This window comes from Schistocerca cancellata, chromosome 3 (genome assembly GCF_023864275.1).
Source record: "Schistocerca cancellata isolate TAMUIC-IGC-003103 chromosome 3, iqSchCanc2.1, whole genome shotgun sequence".
Taxonomy (NCBI): domain Eukaryota; kingdom Metazoa; phylum Arthropoda; class Insecta; order Orthoptera; family Acrididae; genus Schistocerca; species Schistocerca cancellata.
The window spans coordinates 743,286,847-743,305,670 of NC_064628.1; the positions used below are offsets into that span (position 1 = coordinate 743,286,847).

Consider the following 18,824-nt stretch of genomic DNA (forward strand, 5'->3'; position numbering starts at 1 on the left):
TGAAGACTGGGACTACCTGTGCTCTTTTCCAATCATTTGGAACCTTCCGTTCCTCTAGAGACTTGCGGTACACGGCTGTTAGAAGGGGGGCAAGTTGTTTTGCAAGTTCTTTTGCAGAGACATGGCTTAGCCACAGCCTGGGGGATGTTTCCAGAATGAGATTTTCACTCTGCAGCGGAGTGTGCGCTGATATGAAACTCCTGGCAGATTAAAACTGTGTACCGGACCGAGACTCGAACTCGGGACCTTTGCCTTTCACGGGCAAGTGCTCTACCAACTGAGCTACCCAAGCACAACCCACGCCCCATTCTCACATCTTTACTTCTGCCAGTACCTCGCCTCCTACCTTCCAAACTTTACAGAAGCTCTCCTGCGAACCTTGCAGAACTAGCACTCCTGAAAGAAAGGATATTGTGGAGACATGGCTTAGCCACAGCCTGGGGGATGTTTCAGCAGTGTTAATTCTGCAAGGTTCACAGGAGAGCTTCTGTAAAGTTTGGAAGGTAGGAGGCAAGGTACTGGCAGAAGTAAAGCTGTGAGGACGGGGTGTGGGTTGTGCTTGGGTAGCTCAGTTGGTGAGAGCACTTGCCTGTGAAAGGCAAAGGTCCCGAGTTCGAGTCTCGGTCCGGCATACAGTTTTAATCTGCCAGGAAGTTTCATATTAGCGCACACTCCGCTGCAGAGTGAAAATCTCATTCTGGAAACATCCCCCAGGCTGTGGCTAAGCCATGTCCCCACAATATCCTTTCTTTCAGGAGGGCTAGTTCTGCAAGGTTCACAGGAGAGCTTCTGTAAAGTTTGGAAGGTAGGAGGCAAGGTACTGGCAGAAGTAAAGCTGTGAGGACGGGGTGTGGGTTGTGCTTGGGTAGCTAAGTTGGTAGAGCACTTGCCTGTGAAAGGCAAAGGTCCTGAGTTCAAGTCTCGGTCCAGCACACAGTTTTAATCTGCCAGGAAGTTTCATATCAGCACACACTCCGCTGCAGAGTGAAAATCTCATTCTGAGAACTATTATTATTTGGTTTTGTGGAATAATAGACATTATATGACAGTATAGATGGAGAATCCCTTTTTGAAGTATTATCAGAATTTGGACTAAATCAAAAGACAACAAACATCATAAAAGAAACACTTATGGAGACCAGATTCAAAGTAAAATTTATGGGAGAATTGAGCACAGAATTTGAAATAGACACAGGAGTATGACAAGGGGATGGACTGTCCCCAGTGCTCTTCAATTGTGCTCTTGAAAAAGTTGTTCGAGAATGGAGAAAAGGAGGTGCACCGGCACACAGACTGGGACCAAATCGTAAAGGGCATAGAATTATACTGTTTAGCATTTGATGATGACATGGCAATAATTGCACAAGACATTACTGATGCACAGAAACAGCTAGAATTATTACAAGAGCAGGCAGCAAAAATAGGATTAGAAATTTCATTTGAAAAAACAAAATTTATGACTGACATCAAAGAGGCACCTTCTGATCTCAAAATTGGTAATAACTACATCTCTTGAGTAAAAGAATTTAAATATTTTGGTGAATGGATTGCAAAAAATTGTAATGAAAAGAAATCTGTCAGATCAAGAGTCCAGAAAATGGAGACGGCTTTTCAGTTAACAAAAAACGTTTACAACAAAAAGAGTCTCTCGTGGAACTGCAAAATACAACATTACACAACAGTAATTAAACTCAAAGCTCTCTATGCATCTGAGACACCAAATCTTCAACACAGAACACTAAAAGGGGAATTGTAAGTGAAAGAATGTAAAAGAATGAGGAAAATTCTAGGACCAAGAACTAAAGATGGTGTGCGTTATCCAAAACCCTATGCAGAAATATATAAAAATGTCTCCAAAATAACAGACACGATGCACATGAGAAGAATCCAATTCATGGGGCATTTAGAAAGAATGGACTCAAACAGGTTGATGCACAAAATCCATACATTTTTAAAGAACAAAACTACAAGACTGAACTGGTACAAACAGACGGAAAAAGACCTGAGAGAATTAGGGTCTCCAAATCTATATGACAGAAATGAAATCGGAAAAATCACAAACCCATTGGGTTTTGAGGAAGAAGACAGAAAAACTAACCAACATACGTGGTCTATGCAATGAAAGATAGCCCATTCGTTGCGTATGAAAGAATACTGGGCAAAAAGGAAGGCCAACAAATGTTGATTACGAGTGGTCCTAAGTGATCCATCCACGAAGACACTTTTAATTTGTTGCTACAGAATGTTTATTTGTGCTCAGTAAATGTTGTTTGCCTTAGAGTGAGGTTTACTGTATTGGCAATGAGAAGATTCCAGTATTAGCTTGTCAAGTGCTACCATACATGAAACATTTCTTGAGCTATGGCAGGACCATATGAATCAATGCTGGGAACTGGTTGAGCACTTTAGTTCAATGTTGCAGCAGTTGCAGGTGCCAGTCATTCAACGAAGCTCAAGAAGTAAATCAATAATGCCTATAACTTCACTTTCAGCCAAATGTCCAGAACATCAATGGGCCTTTTTGCGGTCTGTGAATCCATTGTTATATTACTTGGTTCAAAAGTGATGCCAAGCAGTGACCCTAGCCAATTCAAATTAATAAAATTCAGGCAGTAATCATGTGCTGGCACATCATAAAATGTTGTTACCTTCAACAGGACAAGACATTCCAGTGGTTTTTCTATTCAGTCATTAACCAGTCTGTGTACTTTAGTGTGGGCACACCCTTGTTCAGCTGGGTATAATCAAAACTGTGGATGAACAGCCACCATGAGAAGCCTTTCTTAGGTGGTGTGCAGTTGATGATGACTTATTCTCATGTGTCTTCAATATTGTCACTTTTTATTGTGGTTGATCCTTTGGCCAAGTACATTTTTGGTCATATGTGTTCAGCCTTTAGAATTTCATTACATCATGAAGTGAACTATATTGGTTTGTTAGTACCCTGTGCAGCCATTGATACACTTCGTATGTGATGCTGTTTGAATCATATTTGGGGAAGGCAGCTCAGTTTTAGGTCTTCTTTGTCATAGTCATCAGTAAGTCTAATATTTTGCAAGGCCCGCCCGATTCTACTGGCCATTAAGGTTGAGTTTAAGTTTGGATTGGACAGGCTAAAACAACAAGTAGTTACGTTGCCCACTTTACTGCAGTCAGTGGGCTTCACTGTTTCTTATGTATTGATTGATTGATTTAACCTGGTTAGTGGTGGTTAGGAAGCTTGGGAGCTCTCTTTGGTCAAGTGAAGGCTTTTAGCAAACCATTAATGCTGAAAAGAACACTGATTCTTATCCACTGCTTCATCCAGATGGACTTTTTTTTTTTTCAAAATTTTCAGGCCAAAAATGTGTTTCTAAAATCAGTTTATCAGGGGCATATTTTGCGGCCTTCCTCATTGAGGAGTCCACATTCATCACCATTGCAAACACATTGTAGGTCTCTCTACTCCTGGGTCACAGAGGATGATGGTTTGTCTCTTCCTTCCCAAGAGCTGAAGGACTTACCCAGGACCTGCCTCACTCCTAGAAGACCCAGATCCTTGCAAGGTGCTCCACCTTCCTTGCACAGGCTGGGTAGGTAATGGCCCTACATGCCAGTTCAAGGGGGTTTGAGGTGGGGCTGGGTTTGGGGTGATTTAGTAACTCCAACAGGTCTGCAAGTGGAAGATGCAGATCTACTGATAGGCATAACATTGTCCCATGTGTGACTGCGGTGTGAAAGCCAACACTAATGCAGTTCTGTCATCTGAACATCCACAATGAGCTGATACAAGGCCACCTGCCAGTGGATGCACTCCGAGTTGCTGTTATCCAACTTCCTCTCCACAAGTGAATCACAATCACCACTGTTGCACAGTGCTTCAGCTGATGAGTGTGTCACTTCCACCATCACAAGTTGTAAGTGGAACTTTATGTAATACTATAATTTCAATGCATATACATACAGAGTAGTAGTAGTAGTAGTAGTAGTAGTAGTAGTAGGTAGTAGCACCAGCAGTAGTAGTAGTGGTAGTGATTTTAATTTGTTGTTACTGAATGTTTATTTGTGTTCAATAAATGTTGTTGGTCTTAGATTGAGCATCACAATACCTTGAGTTATAATTTGTTTTCACGTGATGATTTACTGTATGCTGGCAAAATGATTCACAAATTGACAGTCATCTATTGGTAGAGCACTCTTGCCTTTGAAACTTGTTAATATGTTTCCTTTGCTTTTTTTTCTGATTGAGCATTATCACATGTGCAGCGATTTTAACCAGGATGAACTTTCAAAGAAAACATACAATCATAGACAATAAGAGGAATTAATTATCATTGGGATGGCAGTTTTGAATAGTTTTTGTTTCACTTGCTAGGAAATAATATGGCTTGTGAAGGTATTGTTAAGCTTCCACATACAAATTCACTGGATGATCTAGCACTATTGGGAAATTGGAAATATGAAGGTGGAAGAAGTTGAAACTCTGTTATTTCTTTCCTAAGATAACATTATATGTAAAGTTTTGCACACAGATGTATTTTGCATAATGAATGTATTTTCTACACAATATAGAGGTTCAGTCTTCAGCTTTTCATTAAATAAATAGCCTTCAAGAAACACTAGATATTAAGAGCAACTAGATTTAGCAACTTAGCATTTAAAAGTTGTTTTCAAGCTCTACGGTCTCAGATGTACAGTGTATTTCAGTTCTTGTCTGCCCCACAATATTATTCATTGTATCTGACTGTAAGCAAGACCCACATGTATGACAACAGAAAAGCTGTAAAATCTTTTAATCCATCAGTTTAAGACTTTTTCAGAAGACGAATAGCACTGTGGGCTGCGATGAGCCCTGCAGCCCCCATTACGCCTCCTCCTGGGTGGGATCCACTGCCACAGAGCAGCAAGCGTGGCACAGGAGTGAAAGGTGCTGCTGGTGCAGAGGGCCCACCTCCTCCGGGGGCTGGTCTCCCTAGCAGTAACTGATCTGGTGATAATGCCCCATGGAAGATATTCTGAAAGATAAATAAGCATTGGTCGTTTTTTATCATTTTTGTTTAAAAGAGCAGAGAACAGGAAAAAATGGAAATATGTTATTTTACCTAAGCTGTCAATGGTGATTCCTTTTATTTATTATTTGAAATCTAGGAAAAGACAGATTGCTCCTTACCATAAAGAAGACACATTATGTTGTAGACAATTAAAAGACAATTACATAAGGCTTCCAGCCACAGTATTCATCAGTAAAAGAGAGACACACACCATTCATACACACAAGCAAGCACACCTCATGCACTCGTGACTACCAAATCCAACATCTTGGCCTGAGGTATTCCTACCAGAGTTTCCATTGTTTTATTTATTATTGATGGACTAGAATTGATTGCATGACCATCACCAGTGGCGCCTGCATTACAGGAGATATAAATCTTTAAAAATAGATTTATTTCTAGAGTTGAGTGTTTTGCATTACTTAATGTGCTACTTCTTATTCATATAATTTAATCTGCTCTATATACTGGTTTCTTATCACATGTCAAGACTTTTCCAATAAAGTCATATAATTATCTAATCAGCATATTAATTATGTTCTTGTCAATGGCAATATGGTTAACATAAAAGTAATGAGTAGTTTATTTAATAGATTATATAATTTTATTTCTGAATGTTATAAGGGGCATTCAAAAAGAAATGAGCCAGAGGCGTAATTACAGTACCTATATGTTAGAAGTATTGACCCTGGCTGTTGAGACACCTGTCCCACTTTGACACAAGGCGGTGAATAGCTGTCTCGTAAAATTCCCGGGGCTGCGATGTTGACCAGTTCCGCACATACAGCTGGACGTTGTCATCCGAGGTGAATCGTTTGCCCCTCAGAGCCTATTTAAGGGGACCAAAAATGGTGTAAACACAGGGGGAGAGGTTCAGACTGCATGGAGGGTGGCCAAGAACCTCCCATTTGAATTTCTGCAGGAGTGCCGCAGCTGTGTTAGCCATATGAGGCTTTGCATTGTCATGAAGCAGAATGACCCCGCAGGTGAGATTGCCTGGTCATTTTGATTTGATCGCTTGGCGAAAGGTGGTCAAGGTTTGCAAGTAATGCTGTGCTACAGGAAGTGAATCAATAGGGGGCCATCTAGGTCAAAGAAGAATGTCAGCATAACCTTTCCTGCACTCATGTGGATGGCCTTGGCTTTTTTTGGTGGTGGTGACCCTGGATGCTTCCACTGGAGACTTTGTCGTTTTGATTCTGGCTTGAAGTGACGACACCATGACTCATCTCCAGCCACCACTTGTGCCAGGAATGCATTCCCTTCCTGAGCATACCACTGCAGATGAGCAAGACAGTGGGCCATTCAACATGCTTCCTGGTGTGATTGAAGACTGTGGGGCACCCATTGGGCACACAGTCATTCCTTCTTGATGGTGTGAACACTTCCACACTCAATCTGACCATGGTGGCCATGGCTTTCACTGTCACATGGCAGTCCTGGGTAATGAGTGCATCCACCAGCTGGATGATGTCATCCGTAATGTAGTGTGGTGCTTCAGACTGTGCATCATTGGCTAACAACACTCGCCCTTCCGTGAAGTGCTTGTGTCATGCCTTGACCCTTGCAAGGGACATCCAATGTTCACTGTACACTTGTGACATTCATCGATGAATGTCCATTCCTCCTACTCCTTCCACTGTCAGAAAATGAAGAACACCTCTTTGCTCTTCTTTTGACACCTCCATGTCACTGTTTGCAATGCGACTGGCAGGGTTGGATGATTGATGCATGCTGCTGCTAGCTCTGTATAGCCATGTGACGTGTACACGTGCCCTCTAGTGATGGCCTGTGAACTTCCACTCTCTGGTCGGAACCACACCTCATTACACACACCACGATATTACCCTCCTGTCACTGGTTTGCACATTCCAGACTCTGGCTTCTTTCTTTTTGAATGCTCCTTATATATTAGCTCTGTTAGTGGAATTTCTAATAAAGGAATGCATTTCAGCACTAAATGTTAATGAGAATACTGGTGAAATTTTCAGTGAATTTTGAATGAACAGACTGATCTGTCATTGTATTGATTTTTCTTATCTCTTGGAATCCAGCAAGCAATATTTTTGGTCTATATATCATAGTCACATCATCCACTCCAGTCTGTTCCCTAACCCATTTATTTACTTTTCTGTGTGTCTTACTAAATCTTAATATGCATCTCTCCAGTAGCCAATGAGCAACCCTCAGTTGTTAAGTGGTTTTCACATTGAAAATCCATGTTTCACTGCCACAAGTCAGAACTGGTAATGCTCACTGATCTCAGACTGTACTTTTCAGACACATTGCAAACTTCATTTTGAAAATTCTATGTAGTTTTCCAAAGGCATTTTGGATAATTTTTATTATTGTTTTTATTTATTTTTCTATGCATCCAGTCATTGAATTCAAGAAAGAACACAAAAATATGTTCATTCATTCATATTTTCATTCATTCATTGATTGTAGATTCTATCAAGAAGGGGAACATTCATGGGTGAGAAATGATTGAAGGAAGAAAGATTAGAGATGAATATTCTGTTGAGAATGAATGAATGAATGAATGGAGAAAGAAATCAACCATGCCCTTTCGAAGGAACCATCCTGGCATCTGCCTGAAGTGCTTGAGGAAAATTAAGGGAAACCTAAATCTAGATGCCAGATTAGGGATTTGAACCACCATCCTCCCAAATGTGACTCCACTATGCTAAACACTGCACCATCTCACGCAGAATGAGAAACAAATCGAGATATACAACCACTAATAAAAAAACAAAGTGTGGAAACTTAATCAGTACAGTATAATAACTGTAAACATATACTGCGTAGTACTATTTGTGGTTATGCCAGCTAAATGTAATGTAACTAATTTGTAGGAAAATCGCTACTTTTGAAGAAGCTGCAGCTTTTTAAGTTATATTACATAGCTGATGAGCATCTTCTAATTTTAGCTTAATATTTGCTTGCATACATCGTTATTTTTAAATAACTTTGTTACCTACAGCTGTAACAATAGAGGCAACACACAAATCTTTACAATGGACACTGCTATGTGCCATGTAGCTAAAAGTAATTTTCAGTCCTTGAATCTGATAATCAGATAATTTGTAGGAGGAGTGGCTAATGTTGCATGTTTTAAGTATTCTGAGGACTCTCAGATTATTGCTTTCTGTTTGAAGGGAGCTTGATGAATACATTTACATCAAATGTGTCTGCACATATATCTTTAGACAGGGAGACAAATTCTACATTGATATTATTTTTGTGTCTTGCTTTATGATTGTGTAGATCACAATTCAGATGGAACTGATTTCTGTCATCAGAAATGAAAATCACTAAGAAGTAAATTTACTGGAAAATGAGCAGAAGAATTCCACGATCTGTGAAGAAGTGTTGACAATGTGTGGTCATTTACTTTGCACAATATTGTTACTGCTGGTGTCCACTGCGTAAATGATTTTATTGAAGTCAATAAAGCCATTTATGCCATGAAAGCCAGCAATAAAAATAATGTGTAAAGTAGGTAATGACGTGGCCAATAATTCCTTGAGATGATGGAGAGTGCAAATGTGCAAAATAAAACTTTTCTTTAGGGCAACACACTAAGAGATTCTTCTAAGAGCAAAACATTCTGCACTGACTTTCTTTATTAGTTTACCTATGTGTGGACTCCATCTTAATTTTATGCAGCTGGAGCCCAAGTAACAGAACACACATTTTCATTGAGAATTAATGTTGAACTGTTCATGAGATATGTATCAAATCAGAACATTAATGGTACACCCACTTGCTACAACCTGACAGATCAGCAGTGATGGATCATTGGTACTTCGTGAATGACAGTAACGTGAAGATTTTAGCTTCTACCTCAATATTTTTGGCCTAACATGGGGGCTGTACAGACTGGCTGTCTTCAATTTCCTACTTACAGGATTTGAAGGAGAGTACCTGGACTTCATTTTCCTAAAGTAGTACAAAGTAATTCTCAAAAATACATAAAGAAAGTTGCTTCTGAAGATTATAATGGTTCTGAGTGCTGTTAAAGAACAAAACATTTCTGTCATACTAACGAAGAAGCTGGTAGCTGAGGGTGTAGTGTAGAAGTCTAGTAATTGTAAGGTCTAGTAATTGTAAGGTCTAGTAACTTTCTATAGTTTTATTTAAATTCTATATTTATTATGACATGAAAATAATGAACCATAATGGCTTAAGGAAAACAACATATTTTTATATTTAGCTAGCTGCAATACCCAGCTGTGCACGGGATGTTTAATATCCTCAACACAAAGTGATTGACCGTGTGCCTTATTGATACTCATAGCAATTGCAAGCCACATGGGAAACTGCAATCACTTTAAATGAAAGGGCATATTTCAATCACTGAGTGTTACAAATGAATACATCCCCACCTTTGGCATTCATAAAAATAAGAGTATGGGACTCTGACTTTTGCAAACATACACCAATTCAAACCAAATATTTAGTAATAACTAATTCTCACAAACTTTTATTTTCCCTGTATGAAAATACAGCTAGTTGTGTCATGTATTTTTGCATTTTGCAATAAGTATCTCATTGTGTTTTTGGAAAATTCATTTTCTAAAGTTTCAGCTCAGTTTTCACTGTGTCAAGTAGGGCTGTGTATGAGCATGACTCAAAATTTTCAGCAGTTTCTATATCACAGTTTAGAAAATCTCAGGTTCTGTTCAATTTTTTGATGAGCCTGTGATCTAGTGACTTTTGGTGGTACTATATGCATGACATGCCTTAGTGTTTGTATGTCACTGTGGACTTTAATAATAAAAGTAACTTTGAAAAAAAAAGAGTAAAATATCTTCAGGGTGTATTTCATATGTAACAATGTCAACTAAGCAAAAAATGTTTTTGTTGTTGTTGTTGTTGTGGTCTTCAATCCTGAGACTGGTTTGATGCAGCTCTCCATGCTACTCTATCCTGTGCAAGCTTCTTCATCTCCCAGTACCTACTGCAGCCTACATCCTTCTGAACCTGCTTAGTGTATTCATCTCTTGGTCTCCCTCTTCGATTTTTACCCTCCACGCTGCCCTCCAATACTAAATTGGTGATCCCTCAATATATCAGAATATGTCCTACCAACCGATCTCTTCTTCTAGTCAAGTTGTGCCACAAACTTCTCTTCTCCCCAATTCTATTCAATACCTCCTCATTAGTTATGTGATCTACCCATCTAATCTTCAGCATTCTTCTGTAGCACCACATTTTGAAAGCTTCTATTCTTTTCTTGTCTAAACTATTTATCGTCCATGTTTCACTTCCATACATGGCTACACTCCATACAAATACATTCAGAAATGACTTCCTGACATTTAAATCTATACTTGATGTTAACAAATTTTTCTTCTTCAGAAATGCTTTCCTTGCCATTTCCAGTCTGCATTTTATATCCTCTCTACTTCAACCATCATCAGTTATTTTGCTTCCCAAATAGCAAAACTTCTTTACTACTTTAAGTGTCTCATTTCCTAATCTAATTCCCTCAGCATCACCCGACTTAATTTGACTACATTCCATTATCCTCGTTTTGCTTTTGTTGATGTTAATCTTATACCCTCCTTTCAAGACACTGTCCATTCCGTTCAACTGCTCTTCCAAGTCCTTTGCTGTCTCTGACAGAATTACAATGTCATCAGCGAACCTCAAAGTTTTTATTTCTTCTCCATGGATTTTAATACCTACTCCGAACTTTTCTTTTGTTTCCTTTACTGCTTGCTCAATATACAGACTGAATAACATCGGGGAGAGGCTACAACCCTGTCTTACTCCCTTCCCAACCACTGAACCACCCAAGCAAAAAATAATAGTTTGCAATCATTTTCTGTCAAATTCTCAAGCGTTCACTCATCCCCAATCTAGTGAATTCTAATGGTAGTATCTCCAAGATGGGTATAGCTGCTATAATAATTTATACTCTTGATAGGAATTACAGTCAGTTTACTATGAAGTATTTTTGAACTTCCAGCATGCTATAGTTATCTGTAAGCCCTGTAACTGTTCATTTGCACATTTTTGACATGGGTTTTGCATTTTCAGAAAGACCATTTTTGACTTTATTACGATTATTTGAAAATGGGTCCTGGCCTGGAACTAGTCACTGAGTGAATAAAAAACGTGAAATTTGCAACTTTGGCTGGTTTTTTGTTGTACTGATGAAGTATTTTGTTTGTTTGGTATTTAATTTTTCATTAACTTTCTTCATTGTTTCATCTGAATGTAGAAATTTGAAGCAAATCGGGCAAGAACTTTCAGAGATTTTTGGTAACAGCCTTTCTCCGTTATGCAGAGTGAATGTCAATAAAATTGACGAACTGCATGGATGGGTTCGTGACTGGAAATGGAGGAGGGAAGATCCTATAAACATGTCTTGAAATGCATTGTTGTCACTGTAGATGGCACTGATGAATGACAGTTCCTCTGACCAAATGAAGTGTGTTCCTTGTACGTTGCGGAGTGTGTGATTGATGCAGCATACTGTAAGCAGCAGAATGGTCCAGTATTCATGCTGAGAACAAGCTAAGATGGTTTTTGAGTATGGCCAAGCAGATGGAAATGGTCAAGAGGCAGCACAGGTATACCAAAACAAGTACCCTCACAGACATCAACCACTTCACACAACATTTCAACTCCTTTTTGGGCATTTGCATGATCATGGGTCCTTTCAGGCAGACAAACATGCAGGGGGGTGGTAGACTGTGCATACACTAGATCTGGAGGGCCAAGTTCTGCAGGATATTTATACGAACTCTAGTATAAGCTCCAGGCAACTGGCCCACCAACATGGTGTACGATTATGTGCATCCTGCATGACAACCACTACTATCCTTATCACTGGCTTGAAATGTTGTGTGATGTAGTTGGTGTCTGTGAGGGTACTTGTTTTGGTATAGCTGTGCTGCCTTTCAACTGTTTCCATATCCTTGGTCGTACACAACCTTGGCTTGTTCCCAACATGAATACTCAACCTTACCACTGCAGTATATTGGGTCAGTCAACAGCCTGCAACACTCCAGGAAAACATGATGTGATCAGAGGAACTGTCATTATCAGCCATCTACTGTGGCAACAATGCATTTCTGGACACATGTTCACAGGACGTTTTTCCTCCATTTTCAGTCAGGAGTCGGTCCCTGCAGTTTGTTGGTTTTGTTACTGTTCACCTTGTATAACAGGCACCTGAATCTTTCAAAATATTAGTCAGACTGTGCTTCATGTAGGTTTATTATGCAAACTACAGTTTTCAACGTGCAGATCCCAATAGTCCATTTATTTTTGCTAATGTTAATTAAAAGTAATTGATAACTGAAATTATTACTATAGCATGTAGTAGGGGATATGGACTGAGCTAATACTTAATCTGAGAAATCTTGACCCTACTCATTAGAAATACAAGCATCCAGAATTTACAGTGTTTCAAGTAATTTACCAGATAGCTAATATTAAAGTCTGAACACACCCAAAACTTCTATTGTAAGTTTAGCCACTGTACTTGTTAAAATCTTGCATCTACCATTATACTTTTGTTGCTCTAATTCTCCTGGACTGAATAACACCCTCCAGTAATTAATTAAGCCATTATTTAAGAACTTGCCTAAATTATTGTTAATAATTATAAGTATGGCTGTAGTACTTGTAATTAGAGAATTCACATTAACTTTACTAACAACTACGTATTCTATAAACCAAATTATTTGTTGGAAAATACAGCTCAGCCAACCGGTAAAATCTAACCTAGCATTTTTTCAAACCCTAAGTAGTTTCAGAAATACTAAAATATTCATATGTCAGTCTTTATAGGCAAACACCACCAGAAAACCTGCAGTTCTGGGCTAGTTGATATATGAATAACATCTATGTAATAAGTCTGCATACTGCTCTTAACATGCTAACATCAGTGTGAATGTCTGGCCCCAGAAACCTTAGTGATACACAAGTAAAATCTATGTAATGAGTCTGACTCCTGCTTCTAACTTGCTAACATCTCTTTGAAAGTCTGAGTTCGAAAATCTTAGGGGTAACATCTATGGACAAATACATCTGTATTCACACACTCAGTATATCCATGTGACTTACCTAATATATTAAACTGAACTAGTGGCTGGTATTAACTTTTATGAGCTTTTTCTTCAAGTCAGTAATTTGTACTCTGGTTATGTATTGTGCCAATGTGAACTTTCAATTATTTGTTTTACATATTGAGAAATATTTTCTGTCCACTGCCTAAATAAGGTGAAGCCACTGTAATAACAACATTAAGGTTGTGTTGTAACTCGATTATGAATGTGCACTGTAAATATTTTGTCAATATCATACTGATGAGTAGTACAGTGAAGGTGCCCACATGTTAAACACAAGTAAAATCTATGTAATGAGTCTGACTCCTGCTTCTAACTTGCTATCATCTCTTTGAAAGTCTGAGTTCGAAAATCTTAGGGGTAACATCTATGGACAAATACATCTGTATTCACACACTCAGTATATCCATGTGACTTACCTAATATATTAAACTGAACTAGTGGCTGGTATTAACTTTTATCAGCTTTTTCTTCAAGTCAGTAATTCGTACTCTGGTTATGTATTGTGCCAATGTGAACTTTCAATTATTTGTTTTACATATTGAGAGCTATTTTCTGTCCACTGCCTAAATAAGGTGAAGCCACTGTAATAACATTAAGGTTGTGTTGTAACTCGATTATGAATGTGCACTGTAAATATTTTGTCGATATCATACTGATGAGTAGTACAGTGAAGGTGCCCACATGTTAAAATTATTATTATTATTATTATTATGTGCTTTATTTTATTTTATTTTATTTTCTTGAGAACTGGACCTGATGATCATAACATATGTAGTCACAATAAATGTGGGAAGAGCCACTTTAATAAAAATTGTACAGTTTACATCATTGGAATGCATAAAGCTGTAAGTGATGTGAAGAAAATTTGAAGTTTTCCTTGTGACAAGTACCATAGCTGTGCTTAAAACGGAGCTTTTAAGCATAGCTATGGTACTCGTCACAAGGAAAACTTCAAATTTCCTTCGCATCACTTTTTGCTTTATGCTCAGACACCACTGTACATGGGGCTCAAAATATATAACAGGGCCTTGTGCTTACATTCTAGAAACTGTTCCTTTCGTTACAAAAAATTAGACCTGTTTGCATTAAACTGAGGAATACTAAGTATTACACAAAACATTTGTCTCATGAACCAAAGATTGAGCAGAAGTCATGATGTGTGAGATAGACAGCCTACTCTTCAACCAGCTACTCCTATTTGTTAGAAACAAAACCTCTACTTTTGGGAACAGTGTAATGGAAATGCCAATAAAAAAGTACTTTTGTACTGTTGATTAATATGGTACTTGAAGGTAAACTGGTAATGACTATACGACCTCATTTGCTCCCCAACAAAGTACAGCAGAAAGATCAGATTCTGGGACATTTCCTGCACTTGTTGTAAAATGCTTCCCTCCAGTAAGTCACTTGTATTGAATGTTCTACTATCATCACATTTTTGCCTTCTCTTTAAATCTCCCTACTGTGTTGACTGACCAAGGAAAGGTTTCATATCTCATGACTATAGGTCATTTTAAGTTCCTTCTGAAAATGTTTATTTCCTCTATTATACTTATACCTACCTCTTTTATTATTTTTCTTATGCCTCAGTTTTTGCATTGTTTTGTTTTATCTGCAACTGGCTATCAAAATATCTAATCAAGAGTTTCATGTATCATGAGTCTAAGACAATTCAATAATTGCTGTAAATCATTACATTCTTGTAATACACTTGCAATTATAATTTATTCTTACTACTTCATTTTCATTTTAACCAAAAGAAACTTTAAACTATTTTCATAAACTCATAGTGTAGGATACTCAAAAATGGTTTATTGGGCTGGAAAAGCATGTACACAGTGTTCAACCACACATATAATCACTTCCTCTTTCTGTTTTATTATTCTCCCAAATGACGCTGTTGGAGGTTTGGTCTTTAAGCTTTTATGATTTTTTCAACTTGCTATTCCTGCTGTAGCTATTCCCATCTGAGCCATTCCTTTTCTGTTACAAACACGATTATTAAGTAATATCACAACACACATCAAGCCATGGTGTAATGACTGTGTGGCATGAGTTGCTTTATTTTTTCTGTTTTAAAATGTAGATATGAATAAGACAAAAATGACAACAAGAAAAGCAAAATGATAATTATGAAATGATTGTTACTTACACCACCAGTGAGTCCAAACTCATTTTCAATGTCTGGGGGACTCAGAATTTCTTTCCCAATCACACTCTTTGTGAATCCAGGAGCATATTCCTCAATATTGTCGAATACCTGTTAACATAAGTGCACAGAACTATTACTACATATACTTTAAATCATTTTAGGCAAATGGGATGTTTCAATCAGTACTTGTTTTTGTGTGACAGTGACTGCTGTGCTTAAAAGCACTTGACATTTACTTAATGTTTATTGGGTGAGAACAGAACTCGTTATCCAACAATTGTATGAAGCAATGTTCAAAGAAAAAGTAGAGATCAACCACAGAATTCTTCTTTGATATTTAATCACTAGATTATGGAGAGAGAAAGCTATGCTGTTCACCCAAACTCATTACTAAATACTCTCTTTTGTAGTGTAATAGAAGGTAAAGAAGGGGATGGATGTCTAGTGGATATGTTAGTTTGAGTCAAAGCTGGCTGTAGTACTCTTAGTGAAAATAGTATTGGGTTACAGCAGGGTGTTCGCCAGTCCCACTGTCATCACTGGAGGAGACTTTAATCATCTGACAACTGATTTGGATCATTACAGTTTTGTACATGGTGAGTGTGGCAAAACAGGCTGTGAAACAATACTTCTATGAAAATTCCTTAGAACAGTTTGATTGGAAGCCCATTCATGGTGGAATTACATTACATCTAATGGCAACAAATATACCTGACCTCATGGGGTAGTCCAAATTGATGTTAGTATTGGAGACCATAAGGCAGTTACCAAATTATGAGAATGGTTCAATAAGTAAGGTAACACGAGCTATCATGAGTGTGTATATACCCCATGAAAATTAAATTCCACGTCTAAATAGAAGAGATTATCAAAGCTTTTAAACACCCTGATACATGCAACTATGCCACTGCACTTAGAAAAACATTTTCAAGTTACAGGTATGTGGTCGACAAGTGAAGTGTAAATGTAATAATGTTTTTTTTTGTTGAAGGAAATGCCCCCAGCTGCCATTCATCACTAGATACTGGAAACTTGACAGACAAGAGAAACGTTGTGAGAAAAGGTGTTATTTTCATGCCATGAATTTGATAGAGGCAGAACAGACATGTGAGATGGGTAACTGTCAGACTGACAAAGTATGTTTACCTCAGATGACAATGTGTGCCATGTCAAAGAGTTGAAATATTGTGCAAAACACACCGGACTACCAGAAGATCTGTTATCATTGTATGTCAGGGCAGTTCTCAGATGATAAGCCATGCAAAAAGTGTCACTTCTCAAGCACTTAATGTGGTTACAGGTGGAGGGTGTTCCATTCCTCCACCATACAGTCACAGGAGATGAAATGTTGCTGAATTATGTGAAACCTGAGTCAAGGAAACATGAATGTCATGCTGACCCCCATCCACCCAGCAAGCACCAACAAGTACAAAATACCACTATCCATGAAGCAAGTTATGACATAGTCTTTTGGGACACACAGGGTGTGCTGCTGGTTGATTTCCTCACTCTTGCAGAGACTATGAATGCTGCCTGCCGCACTGGAACACTTGCAGCACAACAATGCCCAAACACACACAGTGTAAGTTACATGTGATTTGGTACCATGTTTGCTGTAGACTGTATTAGTACACCTTCCATGCAGCCCATATTTTGAAAAACAAAGTGAATTTCAACTCTTTGGCCATCAGGTAGGTTCCTCGCCAGCCACGTCTTCAATACCAATGCTAATGTTTAGGAGGTTGTTGTAAAGTGGCTCCTAGACCTGGGACCTGATTTCTTTTATGTAAGTTCTGACAGATTGCTTTATGATGGAATAAATGTTTAGACAACTGTGGCAACTACACAGAAATGTACCAGTACCTTAAAAACTTTGTGTACCCCTTTAATTTCCTGAACAAACCTTTCACAGAGAACCTGTTATGTTATTTTTTTTTTTTAACTTCTCTCATGCAAAGTGTATCTGAGGCAAGAAGAAATATTTACATATTTGTTAAACCAGAGAAACTAGAAACCATTTGACTTTGGACAGGAGCATGTAGAGGAACTGAGGCTGAAGTTTAGAAAATTAGCTGACAAAGCACTGGCTAGATTGTACATAATAGAGCACTTCATAACGGGAGGGTCTCCCCAGCACAGCTTCTCAAACCGGAGTATGCATGAACATTTTTGGGCATCGTGTAATGATCTGGGGAAAGAAATGTTTTTCACAAGTTTTTGTCTAATCTTTCATTTTTGACAACAGTGTTACCATTGTTTGTTGTTCAGTATAAGAAGACTGTGTGGCAACTCTCCAATGTGTGGTGCTTATGGTGCACATGTCACTGTGTTCCACATTTTATAGATTGTGTTTTATTTTCAGACCAGAGGATAGCAGCTGATCTGCCAGCAGATCTGCCCTCTGTTTTAAGTAACAATGAAATAAATGTGGTTAGAATTTTAAGGTTTTATGATCTGTCCAACTTGTTTCCACAAATTTTTGGGAGACATTCTTAATGTGTTAACAAGGTGACTGGCTCACCCATGTTTTTTGTAAGTGGTCAACCAGTCACATTTGCCTGTGCCTTTCTTTTAACTCTTCTGTGTTTTTACTTCTGTTGTAATCCCATGTATAGCACCTTTCACCCTTCTCTGTTGCATTAGGGCCTGTGAGACAGAGTGATTTTGTAGGTCAGTGTGAGTGAGTGAATGAGTGTCATTTTATAGGTTTCTTCCTAGCTGTGTGACTGACAACAATTTTAGTAATTTTATCCACATTTGTTTCTTTTAATATGTGTAAGGGCAGTGATAACCTCAGTGTTCAGTACCTGTAAGCTCCGGTCGCCCCCCTCCCCCACCCCCCTCCACACACACACACACACACACACACTTTTTTTTCTTTACTTTAACTGCTGGTATACGGAGAACTGCTTTCATGCTTTCAGATTCCACTAATAAGCACACATACTATCTGTGTTGAAGTTTACAGAAGCTGTGTGTGAATGGTTAGTAACGTATTGCAACCTGTTTTGTTCAGTGCTCTAGGAAGTTACTCAGTTACAGTCACATTGTTTATCTGCTTAGAAATTTAGTGCAAAATATATCGGGACCTTTATAACATAATACATTGTTGCTACAATCCTTCTGCATTCAGACTCATTAACAAGTTAGTGAATTGTCATCCCTTAAAACTTTCAAGCTAATAGGCCGTGGCCAATGTATAAAACATTCTCCTAAGATTTCCTCTCTGGCTGCAGAAGACATCTTCAGGGGTAAGGTGGAGAACTGCAACAGAATATATGGGCACTGTAGAGGAAACCACAGTCCATCACATGATGTCAGCTACAAGATTATCTCTGGTAATGCCAAAATTCTCGATTGAAGGTAATTAATTGTCATTCTTATATTGCAATGTTGACATCCAAATTTTATCTAATTTAACACCTTCCTCATTTTTGTCAAAATTGGTATGGTGTTTATAAATCTCAATAGCCTCTCTGGACATATGGGGATGACAATGCGATGTTTTCGATATGACACTTGTGTCAGTGAATTTTATTTCACAATCACTCT

At 38.3% G+C, this 18,824-nt stretch overlaps 1 protein-coding gene and 1 non-coding gene across 3 annotated transcripts in view; one reads left to right on the forward strand and one right to left on the reverse strand.

Moving 5' to 3' along the window:
* The first annotated feature begins 556 nt into the window (after positions 1–556).
* Trnas-uga (transfer RNA serine (anticodon UGA)) lies at positions 557–632 on the forward strand. The gene has a single exon. It is a non-coding gene; the product is annotated as a tRNA-Ser (tRNA).
* Positions 633–4,494: 3,862 nt separating this feature from the next.
* Positions 4,495–18,824, reverse strand: part of LOC126175757 (pyridine nucleotide-disulfide oxidoreductase domain-containing protein 2-like) — a 188,603-nt gene continuing 174,273 nt past the window's right edge. For both annotated transcript variants that reach the window (XM_049922724.1, XM_049922725.1), the window contains exons 10-11: positions 15,273–15,380; positions 4,495–4,994 (exon numbers count right to left, since the gene is read on the reverse strand). In XM_049922724.1, coding sequence (XP_049778681.1) covers positions 4,785–4,994; positions 15,273–15,380 — 318 coding nt within the window. In that variant the 3' untranslated portion in view covers positions 4,495–4,784. The remainder of the gene's footprint in view (positions 4,995–15,272; positions 15,381–18,824) is intronic.